Below are 26,138 nucleotides of genomic sequence, written 5' to 3'. Positions count from 1 at the left end.
GTCTATTCGAGTTTTATTTGCTTTAGCTTCTATCCATAAACTTGTTATTCATCAAATGGATGTCAAAACAGCCTTTTTAAATGGTGATTTAGAAAAAGAAATTTATATGTTTCAACCTGAGGGATGTATTGTATCTGGACAAGAAAATAAGGTTTGTAAACTAATTAAATCTCTTTATGGCCTAAAACAAGCTCCTAAACAGTGGCATGAGAAATTTGATCAAGTATTGATGAAAGATGGTTTCTCGTCTGTAGAAGTGGATAAATGTGTATATGTCAAAATTATAAATGATCAATATGTGATAATCAGTTTATATGTGGATGACATGCTTATATTTGGTACTAGTCTAGATATTGTAAATAGTACTAAATATTTTTTGTCTTCTAATTTTGATATGAAAGATTTGGGTGAAGCCAAAATAATATTGGGTGTTAAAATCATAAGGAAATGTGATGGTATAATGTTGTCACAAGAACATTATACAGAAAGACTTCTTAGGAAGTTTGAAAATTATGATGTGACACCTGTGAGTACTCCTTATGATGCTAACACTCAATTAAAGAAAAATAATGGTGACCCAATTGCTCAGTCTAGATATGCTCAGATTATTGGGAGTCTGATGCATCTGATGAATTTTACTAGACCTGATATAGCTTATGCTGTATGTCGACTGAGTAGATATACTCATAATCCCAACCGTGAGCATTGGTTTGCATTAGTCAGACTAATGAAATATTTGAGAGGTACCATGAATTTTGGTATCCTGTATAGTGGATTTCCCACTGTATTAGAAGGTTACAGTGATGCTAATTGGATCTCTGATTCAAATGATACGAAATCCACTAGTGGTTATGTGTTCACCCTTGGTGGTGGTGCAATAGCATGGAAATCTGCTAGACAGACAATCATTGCTAGATCAACAATGGAGTCAGAGTTTGTAGCTCTGGAACTGACAGGGACTGAGGCCGAGTGGTTGAGAAAATACATTCCCGAATTTGAACCAAATTCGTATATTTCAAAAATGGAAAACTTCCGCTTTACCGATTTCAAAAATTTCGAATTCAATTTGAATTCAATTGGTAAATCATTTTTTTTTTTCGAATTTGCATATTCCCAGTACTAACTTCAAAAATTAACGAGTTTGAGAGTCAAGACCAAGACAATTGAGCTAATTTACTTTTTGTATTTAGACATTTTTTATAATTAATTATAATTTTAAAAAAATTAATATCTAAAATTTATCTTAACGAGCACTCACTAGTCAAATCATTAACGTTACTGAGGTATGACTTTTTTTTTTTATTTAAAGTCAATGAATGCAAGAAAATGTCATCATTCAATGAAGCAGTGGACAGCATTGCTACACTTGTAATAGAGAATCTATGCAAGATTTTAACGTGTACCATGCTCAAGAATTTGTTCGTTAGTGTGTTAGTTTTGAAGTGCATGGTTGAACCTTTACTGTTCAATAGAATATGTCCAAGTCAACCCGATTGTATAATTCTTATAGTATCTCGTATAAATTAGTATAACTTTAGTGTAAAAATTGAGTTTGTAACTTGTACAATTAAAGTTGTGAAGCATTCATGATTACATCGAAATTGTATGAATTTATACATGATATTGTTGGATTCACACAACCGGTTGGAATTGGAAATGCTGTATCCATTCCAGACCGCTTAGCATGTTTGGCTAGATTGTGTATGGAGATAATTTTATAAACCTCTCCTGATGTTTCAAATACTTGCATTGGCCTCCTCCCGAAATTTCCAAAATATTAGTGACCTCCCCTAAAACTAATTATCATGTAATAAATTAGCCCAATTCAAAATTTTAACAATAAAAATATGTTTCTAGGAAAGAAAAAATAAAATAATTCCACAAGTGTGCCTCATATATTGCATTAGCTAGTTAATCTATAGCATGTAAAGTAAATATGTATGTTAACAAAGTCAAACGCCAGGAGATGTAAGTGCAATTGATGGGGATTGCAAGCATCGGTTGAAAGTATATGACTTACTTTTTATCAGTTGTGGATTATGCAGATCCAAAACCCCAAACTTTGTTCTTGTATGAGTTGCAAAATAAACAAAAGTACAAAAACCATGCCTACAATTGGAAGGATTGAGGAGCATCATAGCTGAGACGTAATTTAATCTATCAATGAAGAAAATAGGACAATTATTTTCAAGATTCAAGATTCAAAATTCAACTCAGATTGATCTTAAATATGCAACTATGATCCAGAAATACTGAATAAATATTAATATGTGAAGAATTTTTAACAAAAGATTAAAGTACATTCCTCTTTTAAACAACCTTTTTCTTCTTCATACATTACAACAAACGGAAGAACTGCAATCCAAATGCCATCAAAACAAACAAACAATATCCCAACACAAATTCCAAATTTTTGCCCCTGACACCTTTGGTTTTTGCTGAGCTAGCATCATTGTAGGCTTAACTAGAAAAGCGTCTTTGTTTCTTTTCTGAACCTAAAATCATCATCATCCTCCAATTTTGTTAAAGATTGATACTCAGCTTTTCCAGGGAACACTTTGTAGAGTCCCAAGTAAAGACACATACCAAAAACTGTAACTCCAACTAGATACCAGCTAAATTGAATGTTCACCAATGATTTAGCTCTGGCAAGGGCTTCAAGATCATGGCATCTAACAACATAATGACCATCTTCCAAGTTCATAAAACAGCCTTTGGGAATGTACTCTGGTGTCCAAAGCATGATTCCCATGACCATCAGCCAAACTCCTTGGAACAAGATGCTAAGAGACCTTATAAAATTATTCAAGAAGTTCTGGGGGTAACCTATGCATAATAGGGTAGTGAAAAATGACACAAGTATGACAATTTGTAGAAGCCAGTGGTATTGGCCTTCCACACCCGTGTGATCAGTAGAGTGGAGATGGAAGAGGAGATATTCCTGGCCGAAGGCAATGGCTCCGAGCATTTGGGTCAGGCCATATTGAGCTGGGGGCTGGATTTTGTCTAGGATGATGGAGAAAAGTGCATAAATGAAGATAGTCAAGGATATGTTCGAGTGCTCAAAGTTGTGAAGATGGTTTGATGGGATGGTGCCATCAGGGTCCAATGGTTGGTGCCTGGCCGGACTAATGAAGAGTTCCATGGATATTGAGGCAATGCAGCCTCCCATGATCAAGAGAAGTTCGAAGTACCTGAATTTTGAAGTGGGAAACCATGGCAAAGATGTGTAGGATTTTGGATGGAGAAAGTGAAGCCTGATATGGTTAACTAAATGCCAGAGTCCAATCAGAAAGAAACCAAATCCAGGTATCACATGTCCTACCAAACTGCCCATTGCCTTGCCTCTCGTTCTGCTTTCTTGCTTGTTTGCTTGTTTTGTGGGTTTTGTATGTTTACTACGTAAGGAGGCTATATATATAGGACGAAAAAAATGTCTTGCTCATGAAGACAATCAACTCAAATTAAATTTGATAAAATACAACAAAATCAAATCAAATCAAATTAAATAATTATAAACTATATGCAGTTTCTTCTATTTTGTGCTCTGAATGTTCAGTATAAAAAGTGGGTCCGAAAGAGTTACAATTCAGAGTAAATGATAATTTTAGAATTTTCATAATTTGCTAACCCTTTCCTTTTTGCCCCATTTCCTCTGTGCTTCTTTTTAAAAATTTTTTTTAGTATAAGTGGAAAATCTCGAACATAGAACTTTTCACTTATATTCTCTCTTTTGTACCATCTAGTCTATCCCTCTTTCACTCGCTCTGTGCCTATCTTCAACTTGAAAAGAAAATATTAAAAACCTCTACATAAGCTAATCGCTTTCCTTGGAGACAACCTAATTGAAGAGAGTGATGGGTCATAATTGGCCATTTGAATGTGACCACCTTGAGAGTTTATGCACTGCTAGTGACCCGGACATGCACTCAACAAGTTAAATAAAGATATTTCGACTAACTAACTCTTTAGCTTAATCGCTCAATAGATGCTAAGGGTTAGGAAGAAGAGACAACGAGGTTGTTCAATATTAACAAAGTATGCTAGATTATATGAATTTGCATTATCGGAGATTCTCCCTCCTTGGTTTATATGTATATATGACGGATTTCTATATTGATCAATAAATCAGTTTCTTAAAGAAAAAGCTTCTCTTATGTGTCATCATGCTTTTCTAATTTCTAATTTATAATGTTATATTCATCTTTTTTTTCTTTACTTTTTTGTTAGTTGTTTTCATGAGTCTTAATTAGACTCAAGCGATGAAAACAATCAATTAGAAGTGATAAAAATGTAACATATTTTTTGAATATGACCAACATTTTTCTAATTGGTTGTCATATTCCCACTAACCAGTCTTAATCTTATCATTTCATGGTTCTTATGTCAATGTATAAGAGAAGTCAAGTTGAAATCAATGAAAGGAATTAAAACATTTTTTTCCCAACTGGATTTCTTAATACTGAGTAACAAATTAAGGTTAAATGCATTAAATCCCCTAAACTTTGTCTCTAATTGTACTTTTCCTCTCTAAACTTATTAAACAGGCACTTAACCCCTTTTTGATGTTTTTGGATAAAGATGCCCCCCACTATATTATTTTCTTTCTCCTTGTTTATTCATTCCTTTGTTTTTCTTTTCTACTATTTTCTTTTCCTTATCATTTTTTTCCTTTTTTTTCACTTCTCTCATCTCACTATTTCATTGCTCCTGAGATAGATAAATGTGGAGTAGCAGAGTAATTAAGAGTACTAAGTACTCTTTGGGATGTGAGAAGGGCAAATTCCATTTTGTAGACTCAAACCTACACCTATTCCCGCTTTGCATCTCAAACATTAATATGGGACATTTTGTATCATAACCTTTCTAACACATCCCACTTTTGTCCAAATATTAATGAGCTACACAAAACTAACCAAATGACATATTTGTCTTGTGAAATCCATCAATAATTGACCAAAGTGGTATTGGCTAAAAATATTAGTCTTGTGAAATCCATGGTAATTTTTTAAAAAAACATACAAACACTAAAATAACACAACATACAAACAACAATGTTCTTTTTTTCTGCCTTGCTTTTTGAGGAAGTGACTTTGCAGCTTGAAGATATTATAATTGATTCCTTCACCATAGAACCATCACTTTGCGGTTAAGCATCAATGACCAAACTTGACACACAAACTGCTGGGGTCTGTCATGATTACTAACTAATATTAACATATGATAAAAACAGTCTCAAGTTTCTTGTATCTTTTCCACTTTAACCAATTGGGTTGTATGTATCTTATCTCATTGTAAATAGTCATGACATCCAATTTTTTGTTTCTGGCCTTTTTGTGACTTGTGAGTACATTTCTAGGTCAGAATCGTATATATTTCTAGGACTAGCTTTTTAGTATTCTTTTCTTGATCAAAGGACTCACCGATAGAACCACATTCCTTCCAACATTCTTGAGTTGAAGAAATGTCCTTCATAAACAGATTGAATCGTTTGTACAGTTTTACAATAGTGTATCAGGACGATTATTTTGAATTTAAAATTTAAATTTCGTATATGTGTCATCTATCTGACTTTGATAATATATGTACTGACAGTACATATAAGATTAACTCATGAATAAAATTAGACAATAGAAAATAAAATCAATGTTGTAAACATGAGATAAAACGATAAAGTCTTCTACAAATAAAACAATAAACACTTCTAAAAATACAATATAAAAAAATACATTCATGTTTATAGTCAATTCCATCATCCTTTCCCACTCCAAAAAGACTAACAATTCAACTTTTGTTTATAGTCAATAGTTATAGTGAAAAAAGTATATGGATTCATTGGTTTTCTAAATGCCCGAATAGAGATCCTAATTTTTGTTTGGGGATACATTAAAAAAAATGAGACAAAATAATTTAGCATCTCCATATAAAGTAAAATAATAATACCGTGCAAATGCACTTAAAATTTGATCTATTTAAAAAAAATTTAAAAAGAGATTAAAGGAGAGTGGAATTCTTAATTTACTTGAAACAATAAGAAGTTGGAAGAAGGAAAGTAATTTGAAAGGCAATATTTTAATTTGTTTAAGGAGTCAAAAAAGTTTGGAAAGGAAGAGAACAGAGGATTTGACCAAATCGATACTTAGATGGTCAAACAGAATGTATTGGAAAAGAAAAACAGGGAGAATTTTTCAGAACCAAATTACTAACTGGACAACCTAAATGGATTAGCATGAGTAATATGCTAATGATATAAAAATAAAAGTTGTCAAAATTTTATAAGTAACAATGAATAATCAAGACAAATAATAGGGGTACAAAATTAAAAAGATTTGAGGACTTGTAGAATTATCCTAATTACAGATTAAAAAGGGAATCATGCCATTGAAGAGAATGTGAAAATAAATAAATAAAAATTATGGATTGATTGATTTAAAAAAATCAAGAAAGGCATAATCAGAGAAGACTATCTGAGAAGTTCTTAAAAGAATATCAATGACAACGAGTATCTCAAATTTTTTCTTTTTTTTTCTGTAAAATTTCAGAACCAAAATTCTTTAGACCCCAGCATTTATTTTCACAGGAACAATATATTTTACTATGCTACCATGAACCTTGAAGTCAATGCCCTCGATTCCAATGGATAATAGTTTCATTAATTTGTTTGTGCTTTTTTTTTTGCGGTAAATAGATGAAAACTTTGAGTTCCTTGAATTCTTTAAAGCGCCTAATATCATCAGTTACTGGAAACTCAAAAAATAGAGAAGCATTTTATTAGAATCGGACCAAAAAATTTATTTGAAATACCATAACAACATTTATGAACAACCAACTGTTATACTGCTCATCATGTTACAGTTACACTAATATAGTGCTCATGGGAATGCATTCCTATTGAAATTTTGCTTTTTCTTTATCTTCTGTGAAATTTTATTAGTTTAGACGTTATAAGGACTAGTGTTAAAGGCGCACCCAGTGTGTGCAATTTAGAAATAATTATTGATTTTTATGAATATATTAATATTATTTTTACAAAAATAAATTTTATATAAATTCTTCATGAAAAAAAAATTACAATTTATTAGTAATTTTTTCTTTAATACAGTTATAGTTAATTTGATAGTTGCTGTATCTAAGGGAGTTATAGGAGATTATATTAGCAAATATGATTAGGTGGTTGGGGTAAAAATTAATTTTTTTAAGAGCAAAATTGGAAGTTCAAAAAATGACACAAAATGTTTATCCCAACTGCCACCTCTCTCCTTTTACTGTTTTATGGATATTTGGTGTGCTCATCCTTTTTTTTTCTTTTTGGTTGGTTGTAATTTGGGTCCTACATTCAAGTGTTTTCAATAATTGAAGCATATAAAGGGAAAAATTTGAGAAACCACAACAATTCATTTACAGGTTATATAAATCAGTAAACAGGAATAGTATAAAAAAGATGAACAAAATGGCTACAAGCACAGCCATGGTATTTAGAAACATTCAGCATTGAGAATTTCATAGCAATATTCTCATTCAACACTAATGAAAAGGGAATCGACATGAGGGTTTTCTACCTTGATATTCGTCAATTTTAAATAGGTATTACAATTAGCTATGAGGTGGCCGATTTAAGATTTAGTTGATAGAGGTTGACAAGAAACTATACAAACTGTGATAGAATACAGATGTATTTTGCAACATCTAGAAATAATTGAAAGTTGAAAATTTCCATTTTTTCCCCTCTAAATGTTGGTAATAACCCATTAAGAATAGTACCAGTAAGAACCGGCAATGCATGATTTCATAAATTAGATCCAAGCTCGACACAGATTGATCCGCATCATGTGAACCTTTTTCTTGGTCATAAGCCACTGACATCTAAAAACTAACGAGCATACATTACTTTACACCGACTGAGGCCATCAGGTCTTCGTACTCTGGATCACTCTCCTGTTTCTGAATCTTTGCTCTGTTACTGCTTAAATGAGTATTAAGAGAAACAGATGTTGGCGAGAAGGGATCATACACTTGCTGTACTCCAGAAGCTCTAGAAGATAGCCCAGCAGCAGGTTGAAAGGAAATATTACTGTTAATATGTTGATTTGGAGCAACAAAACTTGGCGGCCTAGTTGCCGATGGAGGGTAGTTTTGCTGAATTTGCATTGGGCCCCCTGCTCGAGGAATTCCATCTGCATTGACGAATGGGGGATCTAAATTGAAGTTTCTTGGTTGCAGTAGAGGAGCAGCATTCGAACCTGGAAATGGTGCATGCCTAGGTGGACCCAGAAGCGCTGTTGGACTACTGGGAAAGTTAACAGACGTTTGAGCTCTAGGCTGCATCATTTGATTGCCAACATTAGGCCTAGAAAACCCTGGATTTGCAGGTGGTAGTCTCAACATGTGCATTCCTGGCTGAACAGGTGAAATCTGAGATTCCTGATATGGCTGTGCTGATTGATTTGGATGTAAAAGTATAGGTTGAGTATTTGGTCTATGAGCAACTTCAAGGGCTGGATTGTGTGGCCGGTGAGGCTGAAAAGTAAAATCATTTGAGCTGGGTTGCTGTGGTCTGGGAGCAGTCATATTTGCAGGGTTAATGGCATTAAAACTGACAGCACCAGCAGGACCAGAATTAGGAATTCCTGAAGCTGGATGTAGTAGTGTTGATGAAGATGTCACTGGTGAAAGAAGAGGGGTGGATCCTGGTACCACATTGGGAGATGAATTAGGTATCACAGCTCGTGGCATAACAGACTGCATGGGACCAGGTACTTTTGCTGCTGAAGGTAGTGGAGAAAGTGAAAGCCCCTGTTGGAAGTGGGAACTAGAGTTGAAGTATGGGACATTTGCGGGATGATTAACTGCAGCACCAGCTGACTGCAAAGCAGATTGCTGGGTAATTGGAAAGATATTTGGCGGTGCAGCTCTGGACACAGCCAAAGGATGAGAAGCCATGGAGGGGTGGCCCTGCAGACCAGTTGTTGCAGGGGTCATTGACATCATATTTCCAGCTCCAATGGATGTTGGAGTGTTCACTGGTACTATAGATGATCCAGCATAAGGTGGCTGGTAAGAAATAGATATTGAACTCCCAAACTGGGTGGGCCCAGTTGGTGCTGACTGGTTAGTAGATAATTGTGGTGATGTGACATTTGATTGAATAGGTGCAGGTTGTGAAGCTGACAAAGGTGGCGGATGTGAAATGTATGGCCTCTGCAGAACTTGTGGTTGCTGTGGCCCGGAGGTAATAAGTGAAGGATTCTGGGGAACCGGAGTAAATCCCACTGTGACAACTGGCCGAGGACCAAATATTGGCAGCATACTTGAGGGATTGAACTGTGATGGAGACAAATGGACAGGAGCCGCAGCAAAACCTGATGATGGAAAGGCATGTGTCTGAGGTGCACCCACAGGAAACCAAGGCCCTGAGTACTGCTGAAAGTGATTAGGTGAAGGTGCTGGTCCAGATCCTACACTTGGCTGAGCCACTCCACTTGCCACACCAGCAGGCACATTAGTACCAGGTGTGCCTTGACTCGGAGCACCACTATTCACATTGTCACCAGATGTTGCAGTTGATGTTACAGTAATGGAAGCAGGATTCCCCTGAAAAGTCTAACAATTACTAAGTTATTTTCGTACAAAGAATGGCATGAAGAAGTAAATTACTCTAAATGACCTTAAGAAGATATTAGCAATCATAACTGACTAATATTCTACGATCTTAAAGTTCAGGAGACTCACCGAAACTGGGGTGACTAGCAGTTCAATAAGAGCCACCGCAGCATCAATCTTTTCATATGTGTCAGCTGATACATGAACGTGCAACTCATCATAACTACCACATGTTTCATTACCATCAGGAGTAGTAACTTCAACCTGGAGAGTGATAAGAATAATAGCAGAGAAAAACATAAAGAGAAGCCCATGCATATCATCATGCAGCCCATCGCATGTACCAGCGTAAACAAAAGAGAAATAAATACCCAAGCTGATGCTCTGGATAATTACTAAAAAAGGGGCGAGAATCATATGCATGCAGGACCTAGTGAAACAGGACAAGAAATATAGCAAGGCAACTTGGGGCAGCCACATTACCTTTTCTCCAGTAACTGCTCTTGTTCCATAAACTCGTACTTTAGCTCCAGTTTCCTGATCTCAAAGTAAACAACCAGTGAATTTTTCACACAGAATTATAATTGCATACTATAAATAATTGTGGCAGTAATATAATATTAGCACAGAGGGCATATGCCGATATAAACCTTTTCCAGTCGCTTTTGAGTGTCATTTGCTGGCCCAAAAATTAAACCAACCATATTATATGCAGCATTCTCTTTAATCTGCACATAGACAGAGCAAAAACCAATACGAGGAATGTCATCAGCAAATCCCAGAAGTGTCCAATATTAGTTCTGCATGCAAGAAATTAAAAACAACTGTGACATTAGAAAAAGTGTGGCCTCTTTCTTTCTCTAGTTTCTCAAGCAAGAGTGGGATGGAGGAGACCCAAGAGTACAGTGTGTCTCTTCTTGTATCAATAAAGATTTGAAATCCAAACCAATAGGTAGGCACATGACTACATGTGTATGATCCACAAGAATGTCCATGGTCATCCTACTGCAAAATAAGTGTAAGCTTTATTCCTATTAATTTGTGAAACGAATAGACCCAACAAAACTTCAAAGGAACTCAGTAGTCAGTGATGTACTAGTTTCAAACCATCTTCACCACTCAGCAAGGCTAGAAAGTAAACAATTTCGATATCCAACATATCCACCTTTCCATATGAATGAAATCCTTATCTCTCAGCACACATAATATTAACAAATCATCTTTCTTGGAAGTCTAACTTCTTAATGATCTCACTCTAGATCCTCCAAAAAATTAAGATGTCCGCATAGATAATGTATTTCACCTAAGAGGTAACATTCAGTGTCCTTGTTAAGGTCTTGTTAAATAAAATAATAACTCAAACAGGAATTTGACCAACGGTAAACAAAGTTCTCATTTGATTATACCTCTACCCAGTATAAGAAAAGCTTTGTCACTTAAGCCCTGCTTTGAGAACCAACCATATAACTGAAGAAAATAAGTTGAAAGACTACTGCCAGACAACATATGAACAAATAGGCAAACACCAAAAAAAATTATAGAAAATTTCTGTCGAAAATATTATCCCCCATGATTATGGGAGATATTATCGCCCATGATTATGGGATTTTATTGCTTATGATCAATCAAGTTTGAATAGATTAACTAAAATAAAAGATAGGATGTGAGTTGATTACGTAATCCCTAAAATCATGATTCTGTTACCTTAAGTTGTGGCAGAATTGTGAAAGGGTTGCCCTATAAATGTCTACCTTGTAAGCATATTCCGAGTGTGGGAAAATAAAAAAAGCAGAGTTTTGTTTATTTCCTTTTCGTTTTTAAAGTTTACATAGTATCAGAGCTCCGGCTCTGTACCAATTCCTGTCCATGAATTACTGAGCAGCCATGACTGGATCCAAGGAGTCTACTGCTCACACAAGAGAAGACTCATTCTCATCTTCAGTAATTACCCAAACTACGGATTACACTGCTTCAAATTCTCCTTCCCTGCAAATAACCGTTCATAAATTAAATGGTTCCAATTATCTGGAATGGGCTCAATCCGTAAAACTTGCTATTGATGGCAGAGGTAAACTCGGCCACATTACTGGAGAAATTCAACAACCAGCTGCTGAAGATCCCAATTTGAAGAGATGGTGGTATTCAGAGAACTCTCTAGTTATTGCTTGGTTGATAAACTCTATGGAATTAGCGATAGGAAAGCTACATTTATTTTTGCCCACAGCCAAAGATGTGTGGGACGCTGTCTGGGATATGTATTCCGATGTAAAGAATTCGTCTCAAATTTTCAATCTCAAAGACGAAATTGTGGAAATTAAGAAAAGAAGACAGAGATGTTACAACCTATTACAATCCGATGGTAACTTTATGGCAGGAATTGGATCTTTGTTATGAGGACGAATCGGACTGCCCTGCAGACAGTGTTTGATATAAGAAATGGGAGGAGAACGACAGAGTCTATGTCTTCCTGGCCGAACTAAATCAAGAACTTGATGAGGTGCGAGGTCGTATTTTGGGCAAGAAGTCTCTTCCCTCCATTCGTGAAGTATTTTTTGAGGTCAGGAGAGAAGAATCAAGGCATAAGGTGATGCTAAAGTCCAAGGTAGAGTGTGAAGTTGAGAGTTCAGCATTGGTTTCTAAGGGGACAGATTTGGACGGAGATAGAAGCCTTGGTGTGAACACTGTAAAAAGTCGTGGCACACAAAGGACACGTGCTAGGAATTACATGGGAAACCTTCGAATTTCAAGAAGAAAATGGAGGTGATAGCAAGGCGTTGCAGACTGTGAACGAGGATTCTCAAAAGCAACAAACCGACTCTGAGACACTGACCTTCACAAAGGAACAATTAAGCCAATTGTACAAACTCTTTAAGTCTCCACAATTTTCAACCACTGAGCAAAAAAGCTTCACTCCCTTCTGCTCTTTTGCTAAAAATAGTAATCATTTTATTGTTCCTCTTTCATGTAAAACATCAAATGCATCTTGTGCACGAGTTTTATGGGTTATTGATTTTGGGGCCACTGATCATATGACCAATTCGTCACAATTATTTTCAACTTACAGTCCATGTGCAGGCAATAAGAGGGTCAAGATTGCTAATGGATCATTATCCATTAGAGCTGGCATAGGTTCCGTTGTCATCTCTCCTACTCAAACACTTCATAGAGTTCTTCATGTTCCAAATTTATCTTGCAATTTGCTGTCCATAAGTAAATTAACTAGGGATCTCAAGTGTCGGATTAATTTTTTTCCCTTCTTTCTATGAGTTTCAGGAACAGACCACGGGAAGAATGATTGGATGCGCTAGAGAAAATGGGGGACTTTACTTCCTTGAAGATGGATCAAATGTGACAATACCAATCAAAAACACATGTTACAAGTCTGTGTCTATTACTAGTAATAAAGAGATTACGATATGGCACTTTAGACTAGAACATCCTAGTTTTTATTACTTGAAATATTTATTGTCAGCTTTGTTTAAGAATAAGGATTCATCTTCCTTTCAATGTGAAATCTACGAATTGGCTAAACATCATCGGTCTACATCTTCTATACAACCTTATCAACCCTCAAAACCATTTTTTCTATTACATACTGATGTTTGGGGTCCCTCTAGAATTTCAACTCAGTTTGGAAAAAAATGGTTTGTTACATTCATTGTTGATCACATGAGAGTTTGTTGGGTGTATTTATTAAGAGAGAAATCAGAGGTTGCAAGTGTGTTTCAAAATTTCTACTGCATGGTTCTGACCCAATTTCAAGAAAAAGTCAAAATTGCACAGATTGACAATGGAAAAGAATATTTCAATAAAATTTTCGGAAGTTTCTTTCTTGAAAAAGGGATTGTGCATTAAAGCTCCTGCAATGATGCTCCACAACAGAATGGGGTAATTGAAAGAAAAAATAAACATCTTTTAGAAGTGGCAAGGGCATTACTTTTTTCAAGAAATGTTCCTAAATATCTATGGGATGAAGCAATTTTAACTGCTACATATCTCATAAACAAAATGCCCTCAAGAACATTGAATTTACAAACTCCTTTGAATTTTTTCAAAACACTTTATCCCATTTCTTGATTAACATATGAAATCTCACAAAAGGTGTTTGGGTGCATAGCCTTTGTTCACAATCATGAACAGGGTCAAAGTAAGTTAGATATTCGAGCAAGAAAACGCATTTTTGTTGGATATGCACCCACGCAAAATGGGCATAAATGCTTTGATCCTATTTCACAAAAAAATGTTTGTAACCATAGATGTAACAATTTTTAAAGATAAACCCTTATTGCAGATCCTCTTCAGGCAGGGATTCGGCATATAGAAGAACTTAGAGAAGATGATGATGTTTTTTGTACTGAAAATCAAATTCCTAATCAAATTTTGTTGATAGGGGGAATTGATTTTACTAATTTTTTAGAAAAATCTACAGCACAATTTCCTCGACAAAAATCTTTTCAAGATAACAATCCTGAAAAATCAAATGACTCTTCAATTTACCTGTCAAAAGGATTTTGAAAAACTTGAAAAAATTGATCAAGGATTAAAAGAGGGTCCCTTGTCTTTAGTGCCAATAATAGAGTCAAATTCTTTTAGTGAAAGACATGGGAACGTAACTGGAAAAAACCTGAACCCTATGTCAGGAAAAATTATTGAGGAAAAGAAAAAGATCCCCCATCTCTTCACAACAAGGAATCCAAACCTAGGGTAGAATTTGATGTGTTTGAGTCCTCAGATAAAGTTTCCTCTGATTCAAAGATTGCTCATTTGGATCTTCCTATTGCACTCCAAAAGGGAGTGCGTTCTTGTACCAAACACCCCATAACTAACTATGTCTCTTATGAAAAGAGATCCCCTACTTTCTTGACATTTACTTCACAACTTTCTTCTGTGGAAATTCCAAAGAATGTACAGGAAGCATTACAAGTTCCAGAGTGGAGAAAGGCTATTGAAGAGGAGATGCATGCTCTTGAGAAGAATCAAACATGGGAAGTAACAAACCTGTCACAAGGTAAAAAAAAACAATAGGGTGTAAATGGGTCTCTACCATCAAGTATAATTTCGATGAGACATTGGAATGGTACAAAGCTCAATTCGTGGCTAAAGGGTTTACTCAAACCTACAGGATCAACTATCTTGAAACCTTTGCTCCAGTGGCAAAATTATACACTATCAGGGAGCTTCTCTCAATGGTAGTAAACCTTGATTGGCCACTACAATAACTTGATGTAAAGAATGCATTTTTAAATGGAGATCTGGAGGAAGAGGTGTACATGAATTCTCCCCCTGGATTTGAAGGGAAGTTTCAGTTTAGAATTTGCAAGCTAAAAAAATCGATATATGGTCTCAAACAATCTCCTAGGGCCTGGTTTGAATTTACTAGGTCAGTAAAGGATCATGGCTATACCCAAGTTCAGAGTAATCACACCATGTTTGTTAAACACTCCAAAGACAGGAAGATAGCAGTACTCATTGTGTACTTGGATGATATCATTTTCACAAGATATGACTTAACTGAGATGGAGCGGTTGAAGAAAAGTCTTGCTTCTAGTTTTGAAATCAAAAATTTGGGAACACTACGATATTTCTTAGGAATGGAGGTAACTCGGTCCAGAAAGGGCATGGTTGTGTCCCAAGGTAAGTATGTTTTGGATCTTTTAAGGAAACAGGGATAAGTGGATGTCGACTTGCAGACACTCCTATGGATCCGAATCACAAGTTAGTAGATCTAAAAGATGGAACACCAGTTGATACTGCTCGATACCAAAAGTTAGTGGGCAAGCTAATTTACTTGGCTCACACTCGTCCTGATATAGCCTTTTCAGTGAGTGTTGTGAGCCAGTTTATGCACTCTTTGTGTGAAGAGCACCTTGATGCAGTATATCGAATTCTGAGGTACTTAAAAAGCACTCCAGGAAAGGGATTGTTCTTTAAAAGGAGAGATCGAAGAACCATTGAAGCTTATACAGATACTGATTGGGCAGGATCAGTCATTGATAAAAGATCAACCTCGGGGTATTGTAAATTTGTATGGGGCAATTTGGTTACTTGGAGAAGTAAGAAACCAAGTGTTGTAGCTCGTACTAGTGCAGAGGTAGAGTACCGGCTATGGCTCATGGTGTGTCTCAGGTGTTACGGCTAAAGAGAGTTTTAGAGGAGCTGAAAAGACCTATTGAACTTCCAATGAGGCTCTATTGTGATAACTAGGCAGCAATTAGCATAGCTCATAATCCCATGCAACATGATAGAACCAAACATATTAAGATTGACCGCCACTTTATAAAAGAGAAACTTGAAGGAGGAATTATCTGCATGTCATTCATTCCATCAGCTCAGCAGATAGCTGACATTCTCACCAAAAGGGCTCTCTAGACCAAATTTTGAACTTCTTACAAGCAAGTTGGGCATGATAAATATATACGCACTAACTTGAGGGGGAGTGTCGAAGATATTATCTCCCATGATTATGGGATTTTATTGCTTAAGATCAATCAAGTTTGAATAGATTAACTAAAATAAAAGATAGGCTATGAGTTGATTACGTAATCCCTAAAATCATGGTTCTATTACCTTAAGTTGTGGCAGAATTGTGATAGGGTTACCCTATAAATGTCTACCTTATAAGCATATTCTGAGTGTGGGAAAATAAAAAAAGCAGAGTTCTGTTTATTTCCTTTTTTTTTTTTTACAATTTCCAATCTTGCAATCATGCAAATATGGTAAGTTTGCTGTTATCTTCACCAACTATATGCCAAAATGTAGACAAGCCATACTCTTCTTAGAAATTCTGAACTCCATAAAGGCTAGCTCTCCACATTTTTTGTTCTTTCAGCATCCACTTACCATCAATTAGACCACAAGAAGAAATCAGTAGCAGTACATGACTCGATGAGACCAAGATATCGAAGCAAAAGGACAGTTACTGTGAAATGCATCCCATCTCCGAAAGATAAACTAAGTCTGTAGCCTAATGGAATGAGATGAGCAGATTAAGCATAATTATATTAATACAGCCCCAGCCAAAATGTCCCATCCACTCACAATTAGAGGGAACGAGGGGGCAGAAGGGGAAGCATCCACCTCAAAGAATAAACATAGATAGATAGATAGATAGAAAATTAAGCTAATAAACATATAACATATTACCATAATACAAAGCCATATTTCCAGGGTCCTATTGTCCTCAAATCACCTCCAGTTTGAATTGCTTCAATTATGTTTTCATCACACAATAAGACTTTGATGTGCACTACTTTAATGCTTCAGAATCACTTTTGTGATTCAGACTTCTATTCTCTATTTCATACCACAATGCCCAATCTGACAAAATTAAATTGTGATCAACCTGGCAATAGTTATAGATGATATGGAGGCCAACTATATTCTAGCATGACAACTACTAATTTTAACTCCTTGCCTGCTACCTCAAATGTTTCCAGTGAATAATTGAAACATTCAAATATAGCCGCAATTCAGAGAAAGGCTATTTTCAATCTTTATTTCTTATTTCTCTTTTTCTTTCCCTAGAAAGCCAGATTGTGTTCTAGTTATAATGCATAAACAGGCAACAAAGTGCTAAAACCATCACATCAGTAAACTCTACTGACTTACAGGGATCGGAACTTTTGCCTCTTTCAGCACAGGTTTATAATCAGCAGGAACCTTGTAGCTCGGATTTAACTTCAGTATTTCACCTAAAAACCATCAAGAATACAGTAAATATATATATACACACACACACACATAATACAGATACAGGAAGAATTATCTAAAAGATTCATGTTGATGGTACCAGTAGCATCGCGCCTTTCAAGCTCCAATAGCTCCAATTCCTACAGAGAAATATAATGGTGTAAGTGCAACCCAAGCTACCCAGGTCAGATAGTGTACTTCAAAGTTTACCAATAGAATGACAGTTTAGCACCACAAGGGATGCTGGTAGATTTTCAATTGCCTCCCAGCAATAATAAATTGCTTCCAAATTTGGTCTATAAATGCCTCCAACCTATTTCTAGAATTTTTTGAACTATAACCTCCCTACGATCCCCTTCAACCTTTCCTCCTGTTAACGATTCAAGAATCATTTTGAAGACCTTCTCGATTTTATCTACTTCTTCAGCCACACAAACCCAAATTTTTTTGTCAAAATGTCCAACAATTTGTTCATTTTTGTAAACGGCTTTAGCTAGAGTTGTTTTGCCTAATCCACCCATGCCAGTTATGGGAATAACTGAAATAACACTTTCAGATTCGGTCAACAACTTCTTAACTATTTCTGATTCATCCTCGTCTCTTCCTAGGACATCTCCTCGAACGATAGTAGAGTCGGTCTGTCGGCTTGTTGTGGCTCCAGAAGCAATAGTAGGGAATGCATCTTCAACTTGGTGCTTGTAGGCCAGTCCCAAACCTTCTGCATCCCGATGGATCCTTTGAAGGTTCGTGTTGATCTCCCTGATCATTGAACCCAACCTCCAACGAAAACCAATTTTATTAAAGAATGAAAAGCAGAAGAATACCTTCTTTTTCGTGAGTTGATTTCGATACTTCACCTTCCGACGAAGATTTTCACAGTTGAGCTCGTCCAGCACATTGTCAGCTTTGAAAACCTCTTCTTCCAGCTGCTTGAGCCAAATTTTCACGTCTGAGCTATGCATTTGCTCGTCGGCACCAGCCAAGAAGCCTCGAATCATTTCAGCAGATTTGTTGAGTCTCTCCAGCTCCGTTGGGAATTCACGAACCAGATTAACATGATCAGCGGCAAGGGAAACAACCGACTGCAATGCAACCTGAATAGTAGCACTAACAGCAGTATCAGCCATTTTTTCTCGCTTGGGATTGGAATTAGGATGAAAGTGTTCTGCAATGGTGATGGGGGGATGCTTTCTGCGATGAGACAAGGAAGGATATGGTTCAACTTTGGCAACTAAGGGCAGCAAGGAGGCTAAAACTTGCGGGAATGAAATTTTTCCACACAACTTTTTGCGCTTCCAAATTTTTCCACTTTTTGCAAAGCTACACTCTAAAGAGGAGACTTCCTGGAAGTTGCCAACAATTCGTAGCCACACCTTGTTGCCGACAAGTTGTCACATCTGCAGCATATAGCCAACCTTCAATTTGCAGCTGAGTCAACAAAGGCCTCATTCGGTAAATTCACACCCCACGCAAGGAAGGGTCCATTTATTTGTAGCATACTTCAACGATACTGCACAATCCATCGCCCAAGTTTCAACAGGAAAACAACCTCTCTTTAAAACTTTTCTTTCCTTTCTTAGATTTCCCTGTATTTCATGGATTACAAGTCAAACAGTTTGCGTGCATATGCAACAGAAGACTGTGTTCTCTTGTCTAACCACCTGATGTGGTGTGTCTAGGGATGGCAACGGGGCGGAGTTGGAGCGGGGGACCCCTCCCCCTCCCCACCCCTTGCCCCGTTGCCTATTAATTCCCCCCGAACCCCCGCCCCATCCCCCGCCTCCCACTCGCCCCGCTTCCACCTGCGGGGGTTAATAAAATTGTCGTCGCGGGGTTAATAAAATTTTATTATAGTTAATTTTAATAAATATCAAATACTAAAATATCAATACATCATCAAGTTATTATTCATTGTAATTTTACAAATGAAACTCATAAAAACAATCAAACAAAAGTTATTTGAATACAATCCAACATGATGAAATAAATACAACTAAAATAGTCAAGTTTTCACTTTTTGTACAAATACAATCACTAATTCATTATTGTGTTTGTGCTTTTTTTCGAGAAAAAAGTGTTATTCTATTAAGTGTAATTAGAAATTTAGTATAAATGTATTAGTAAATTTAGTATAACTAATTAATAAATTATATTAGTAGACATGTCTAATTATTCATATACTGATAATATCAATTATATTGCATACATTAATATATATTATATAATATATCTAACTAATAATATCATTATCATAAGTTTATAACTAATTAAATTACATATTATATATATTTATTTATATATATATACTTTTTTTTGCAGGTGGCGGGCAGGGGATGGGGCGGGGGCGGGGGGGAATTTTTTCCCCTCTCAATATACGTCATGATTCAGCAATGGTGTCGACATTGCTAAAACACTCAGGTGCAAAAGCCATTTTTGTTGATTATCAGTTACTTCATATTGCAGAAGGGCATTAGGAATTCTACTAAAGACAAGCAGCAAGACGCCTAAATTAGTTGTGATTCCTGACCAAGCTAGCTCATCTTCCAGGGTTAGTGACATGTATTTCAATAATGACAATTTAGAGTACGAATCTTTCTTGGCATCAGGAAGACCAGACTTTGAGGTTATAAGGCCACATGATGAGTGGGATCCTATTGCTTTGAATTACACTTCAGGTACAACATCAAGCCCCAAAGGTGTTGTCTACAGTAGAAGTGGCATTTGGATTGAGATCCATTTATCCATCCATATAATCCATAATTAAATGGATAATGGATTATCCATTTATAGTATTGGTTTTAAATGGTTGATCAAAGTAAAACCATTAAATTAAATGGATTTATATGGATTATCCACAAAAATCATATATATCCATTTACTTAAAAACCAAATAAAAGAGAGGGAAAGGAAATGACTAAAAAAAGGAGCATCCTAAAATTGCTGTTGGGGTGTGAAAAAGCCGTTCCCGTGAATGGTAACCAACCCTGAAACTGAATGTTGGGTTTACTGCTGAACTAATTAATTATTCCTTTGTTTCTTCTTCTAAACTCCACAGTACGTGGGATTTCGATTGGCTTTGAAGAGGTCAGGACAAAGGGAACATGGCCTGCTTGGTACACAACATGCACCTGATTACTAGATGTTGAGTCTCAAAAGTCATCCGTGGCTTTAGTAGTAGACATTGCAAGTGTTGTGTGAGTACGAATAAAAGCCAGTGTTGGTATTTTGTAGATACCCTACAAACGGTCTATGCAGGACTCTATTGTTTGGGCTAGTTTGCAATATATGGCTACTCTGTAATATGTAATATATATATACATATATATATAATAATAATAATAATAATAATTTCAGATAGTTTTTTAGTGAAATGAAGGTTCATTTTGCTTGAATTTACATCCGTGGTATTTTGTGGCTTGAATTTACAAGAAATGGTAATACAAAAAAAAAAGTAACAAAAATATTTAAATGGATTATAATGGATAATTGGTTTTTATTTAATCCATTTTAGATCCATCCATTTAGATCCATTTATTAAATGGATCTAAATGGATTGGATAAATTTCATCCACCATCCATTAAGTCAAAACCAATTATGAACCATTTATCCATATTGCCACCTCTAGTCTACAGTCACAGAGGAGCCTACCTCAATTCTCTGGCAGCTGCTCTTTTAACGAAATGCCATCCATGCCTGTTTATTTGTGTACTGTTCTGATGTTCCATTGCAATGGCTGGTGCCTTACTTGGGCCGTTGCAGCACAGGGCGGCACAAATGTTTGTCTAAGAAATGTAACTGCAAAAGGGATTTTTGAGTGCATAGCTAAGCACCAAGTGAGCCACATGGGTGGTTGCACCTACAGTATTAAATATGATAATTAATGCACCGTCTGTTGATCGGAGACTGCTTCTAGGAAAAGTGATAGTGATGACAGGCGCTGCCCCCCTCCTCCTCATGTACTTTTTAAGATGGAGGAGCTGGGATTCAATGTTACTCATTCCTATGGCTTGACCGAAACATAGGATCCTGGAACAGTTTGCACTTGGAAACCTGAGTGGAATTCACTACCCACCTGATGCAAAGGCCAAGGTCAAGGCTCGTCAAGGGTTGCACCACCTTGGCATGGAAGAACTCGATATCAAAGATCCAGAAACAATGCAAAGCGTACCAGCCGGACACAAAAACAAGGGTGAGGTGATGTTCAGAGGCAACACCATCATGAATGATACTTTAAGGATAGTAAAGCAACAGCTGATGCTTTTAAAGGTGGATGGTTTCGATAGTGGGGACGTGGGGGTGAGACACCCTGATGGATACATAGAATTAAAAGATCGATCCAAAGACATTATCATCTCAGGAGGGGAGAATATTAGCTCGATGAGGTGGAATCAGTGATTTATAGCCATCCCGCAGTTCTGGAAGCTGCAGTTGTTGGAAGACCAGATGATTATTGGGGTGAAACACCTTGTGCATTTGTCAAATTGAAGGATGATTGTAATGCAAATGCAGATGAAATTATCAAGTATTGCCGTGATCATTTGCCACATTATATGGCTCCACGAACTGTTGTTTTTGAGGAATTGCCAAAAACTTCAACAGGAAAAATACAAAAATTTGTTCTCGCCAGAAAGCCAAAGACATGGGAAGTCTTTCAAGGACCAGCAGATTATAGCATTTCCGTCATCTGCAAACTAACAATGTAAACTTCCACCACCTGGTTCTGTTTTAATTAAGACTGTTGTCACATCACAATTGATCCCTCACCAAGAAACTTGATCCTGTTGGCTTTTTGGAGTGAAGGTGGAATATTGAGGATTTGATCCGGTACAAGGAAGTGAAAGGCATTTAATATCTTCTTAATCTATTCCAAGGCGAGATTATAATGAGTTAAATGTCAAGACTTGAGTTGTATTTGATCAACCATATAATGTGCTTAGTTTAATATGAGATCAGCATTCCATCATAGGAGAAATGTACGACTGTATTAAGGCAAACTTGTCTAACATAGTTTTGATGCAAGCTTGGGGCATATTAAAGGATTAAATTCGTCAATCAGTCTGAATGAGCAAATCTTGTTTATTCTTTGACAACATCTACTACGAAGACTTCAACTAAAAAGTGTTAGTGTTAAAATGAAGTTGTCTCAGGTAATTTAAGATTGGAGACTTGCTGCAGCAGCTTTGCCAATGATTTGCTAGTCAGTAAATCAAGAATCGAGGAGACAATGGTCCAATCACGTCTCAAAGGACTTCAGCTTGTTTGAATTACAATGACCTAAAACATATAGGAGATTCTTTCAGTTTTACAAGTAGTTATTGAACAAACGTGCAGCGCTCTTCACATTTTCCAGCTAGTTTAGTCGCATATCATGACCATGGTTCGCCTTCGCGGTCGCGGTCACGTCGCGGTCTCGATTGTTCCACATCCGTCGCGGCATATCGGTTAAATATCGGTGTGATACGCACATTATAGTGTATAAAATTTTTTTCAAAATCTGAAAAATTGACTAAAAATAGAAAATACCATTAAAAACACAATTATCAAATTAAATTTACTAAATACCTACATTATCATATATAGTTACTGATTATTAAATAAAATAATACTGTCATTACCATAAGGGCCTATAGCATTAGTTAATAAATGATTTTAGAATCAAATGTACATTCTAATTCTATTTTATATGAGATAAATAATTATATATAAGAATAAAATTATCATATCTTACATAATACAATACAAATCTCTATACACAAAGAAAATAACGGTAATTTATTTAATACAATAAAAAAAAATATTTATCAAATAATATTATGAAATGCAAAGATATAAAGAAACAAGCATTTTCACTTAATTACTTGGGCCAAAACTTGACTTCAGGTGCTTCCAATTTTTCCTTCTATATTTTCCCTGATCCGGTACAAAAGCCCCAGCTTCTCTTAGCATAATAAAGCATGATACGTTAATTGCATGTTACTTCGAAGACAAAACATGCTACAACAGCTTTTTTGCACTATCCAATTGTCCTTTTTTCAAATCTTTCCAGCTTTTCTACAAAGCAGGGACCCATAAATGAGAAAGGACAAGAGAGAAAAGACATCCCAAGGAGTAGCAACAGATGATGCAGAATCCAACTCAGCAACGCTGTCTTCCACTTCTTCAGCAGCCAAGGAGAGCATACGATCATTGCAAACTAGTGTTGTTCCTCTCAGATTTGGCCGTCCCTTTCTTCATTTTTTTTCCAATTTCCCTTCGCCCTTTTTCTCCTCCTTCACGGCCAGATTGAAGACCCCTTCGCCCGGTACAGATGACGAAGAAATTGAAGATCCCTTCAGCTCCAGATGTGATATTCAGCAGTCAACTTCATTCTTTTTTTCACTTTCCCTTTCCCCTCTGTTGTCTCCTTCCCTCTCTGCCGTCACCCTCTGTTTTCTCCTCTCCTTCTTCATAGTCCGGACGATGAAGAAATTGAAGAACCCCTTCAGCTCGCTTCCCAAATAATCACTCTAGATACTGCTGTGACCCTCGTTCTTCTTTTCTCTTTTCTTTCTCTCTGTTTTCTCCTTCCCTCTCTGCAAAAGGCAACACAGAAATTGACGGTATGCTTCTCCCCTTATCCTCCTTTTCCCCTAAATCTTGTCTTTGTGGTTGAGAAAGAAAACAAGAAAGCATGGGTGGCCGACTCTCTGTGTTCTTGTTGGCTGTTTATGATCTGACCGGTTCATATCCGAGTCGAATCCGAGAATTTGGCTGGTATCCTTCTACACCGTTCTAACTCGGTTAATATCAACTGTTTCGGAGCGATTCAAATCGGATATGGTATAATCGGCGTTTCGGGTATCGGTTATCGGAACGGTAGGGACTGTTCTGGATATGACTCGGCCGAGTTGGCGAACCATGATCATGACACAGCAGACAAATATCTGTTTCTAAATTGATTACCAGTTTTGACAGAAGTTCATAGATATAGGAACCGCTTAACTACAGAGATTGTTCAGCGACTGGAACATATCATATATCATTGTTGAACAACTCAAAAGAAGAAGGGTACAGTAATGTCAAGTTTTCATCTATTAAACAACAAAAACAAGGCTAACAATTTCATTAGGTTGCGAACTCTTTTAGCTTTTGATTTGAGTGGTTTATATTTCAACTGCTGGAATGCTATTCCTCTGTTGATTGTTGCTCTCTTTTTCTGCTTGCAGTTCCAAATTCTAGTATTGCATACGTTCAATGTGGGTTGGGTTGTTCTCATTTATCTTCAATGGTATGTTCAGATATGTACCATTTTATTCTGTAGTTCAAGTTTTTGCCTCTCTATTTCATTCTGAACCTCCGTTTCTCCAATTCTTTCTTACGCTCAATCAGCTTTTGTTTCCATGCCTCTGGCTGCATGCTCTGAAGATACCTTTTCAACTGATTAGCATGGTGTCCTGCATCTTTCGTATCTCTGATTCATGTGAACGGAAGAAAGTGAGGGAAAATCAATGCAGATATTGTCACTAGTGAAAAGGGTGAAAGCGAAATAACACTGCATCAAATCATTAACAACTAAAGATATCATTCTCTGGATGTGAGGAATGAGTACACACTTTCATTATGGAATCGACCCATCTCATCATTTCGAGTCATCAAATCGAATGAGAGTATAATAGTTTCATTGTATTTACGCTCACAAACCCTGAGGGACCTGCAGTTATCTTGTATTTCCTTGGTAAAATTGTCAATAAGCCGTGAAGTTATTTGCTTCACTTCACTTCTGCTTCAATATCAGCAATAGTCGTCAAATCTGCCTTCTCTTGAGATATTCTCCAATTAATTCTGATGAATGATAATCATCAGCACAGGCAACCCATCTATACCACTTATCACCCGGAAGCATGGTTCAAAGTCTCTGCCGAGACCGAGACAACTCGGCTAAGTTGTCACCGGAACGAACCCTCCTGATATGATATCGAAATGAGATGACTCCGAGATACTTGATTCACCGAGAACTCGTCTGAAAGTCTCCGATACTGATAGTCTCGGCCGAATTGGTCCGAGTCAACTCACAAATTTACATTTGACAATTTTCTTTTGTTAATTTTGTTAATTATTTTTGTTCAGCATATTTTTGAATATTATTTACAATTTTTAGAATATTAAATGATTCAAAATTTGCGTCTCACCGTGACCGATATGCCAAGGACTGGCGTGGAACGGTCCCAGGCCGTGACCGCGACTTTGAACCATGCTTATCACCCGTTATATGCTTCATAGTAATCCCCTCCTACCAAGATTCTCTGCTTCAAAATTCTCTTCAAACGCATTGCCTGAAGACAATCCTGTCTAGTTCTTGTTGAACTCAACTATTGCATACCCTGATAATGTTGCACAGTTCCAGAATGGTTGCACAGTCATTGGATTAAACCCTTTCATAGTCAGATCATTCTTAACCTCAGAGCCACAGCTTCCAACATCTTATCCATTTCTATTGTCATCAGGACATTTGCAACAAATCCCATCCAAGGATATACAAATTCTGCATTTACATCTGGTGTAGCAATTGAATGCAAATTCATGGTTGTAGCACCTACGATTGACCTTACGTGTACCAAAACATTGGCAAAATATATGCATTTGCTATAGTTTCTGCTATCTAACATGATTGTTGTAAAATATATAGTATTTCAAAAATATTCTTTGTCCCAGATCGAAAAAATGAGAAGTATTATTTTCTCTGTCCCACATTGAGAAGTGAGAAGGGTTGCAGTCTTTGTCCCACATCGGAAGTGAGAAGGGTTGCACCCTCACTCTGAAGTCTATAAATAGGATCCACTTCTCCCTCAGAAATCACCCCAGCAGCTTC

General features: G+C 36.6%; 2 protein-coding genes and 1 long non-coding RNA gene across 4 annotated transcripts; 1 reads left to right on the top strand and 2 right to left on the bottom strand.

Annotated features, from left to right (window-relative positions):
* Positions 1-2,239: 2,239 nt before the first annotated feature.
* Positions 2,240-3,337, bottom strand: LOC140021098 (uncharacterized). Its single transcript, XM_072071830.1, has one exon. The coding sequence runs from the start codon at positions 3,335-3,337 to the stop codon at positions 2,465-2,467; it is 873 nt and encodes a 290-aa protein (XP_071927931.1). The 3' UTR covers positions 2,240-2,464.
* A 4,154-nt stretch (positions 3,338-7,491) lies between these two features.
* LOC140007887 (uncharacterized) lies at positions 7,492-18,690 on the bottom strand. 2 transcript variants are annotated; one of them, XM_072051526.1, is made up of 7 exons: positions 18,114-18,690; positions 17,390-17,429; positions 17,209-17,291; positions 10,251-10,328; positions 10,084-10,137; positions 9,730-9,864; positions 7,492-9,591 (listed from the first exon to the last, which is right to left on the bottom strand). In XM_072051526.1, the coding sequence occupies exons 1-7, from the start codon at positions 18,414-18,416 to the stop codon at positions 7,885-7,887; spliced, it is 2,400 nt and encodes a 799-aa protein (XP_071907627.1). In that variant the 5' UTR covers positions 18,417-18,690; the 3' UTR covers positions 7,492-7,884. The 2 variants fall into 2 exon arrangements, with proteins under 2 accessions (XP_071907627.1, XP_071907620.1); XM_072051519.1 differs by having other exon boundaries at positions 7,492-9,600; positions 18,114-18,689.
* A 5,665-nt stretch (positions 18,691-24,355) lies between these two features.
* LOC140021096 (uncharacterized) lies at positions 24,356-25,050 on the top strand. Its single transcript, XR_011825067.1, has 2 exons — positions 24,356-24,557; positions 24,659-25,050. It is a non-coding gene; the product is annotated as an uncharacterized lncRNA (long non-coding RNA).
* Positions 25,051-26,138: the final 1,088 nt, after the last annotated feature.

The sequence above is a fragment of the Coffea arabica genome, chromosome 1e (assembly GCF_036785885.1).
Source record: "Coffea arabica cultivar ET-39 chromosome 1e, Coffea Arabica ET-39 HiFi, whole genome shotgun sequence".
Lineage (NCBI taxonomy): Eukaryota > Viridiplantae > Streptophyta > Magnoliopsida > Gentianales > Rubiaceae > Coffea > Coffea arabica.
The sequence above is the reverse complement of the archived record's forward strand: the minus strand, read 5'-3'. Positions and strand labels throughout refer to the sequence as shown.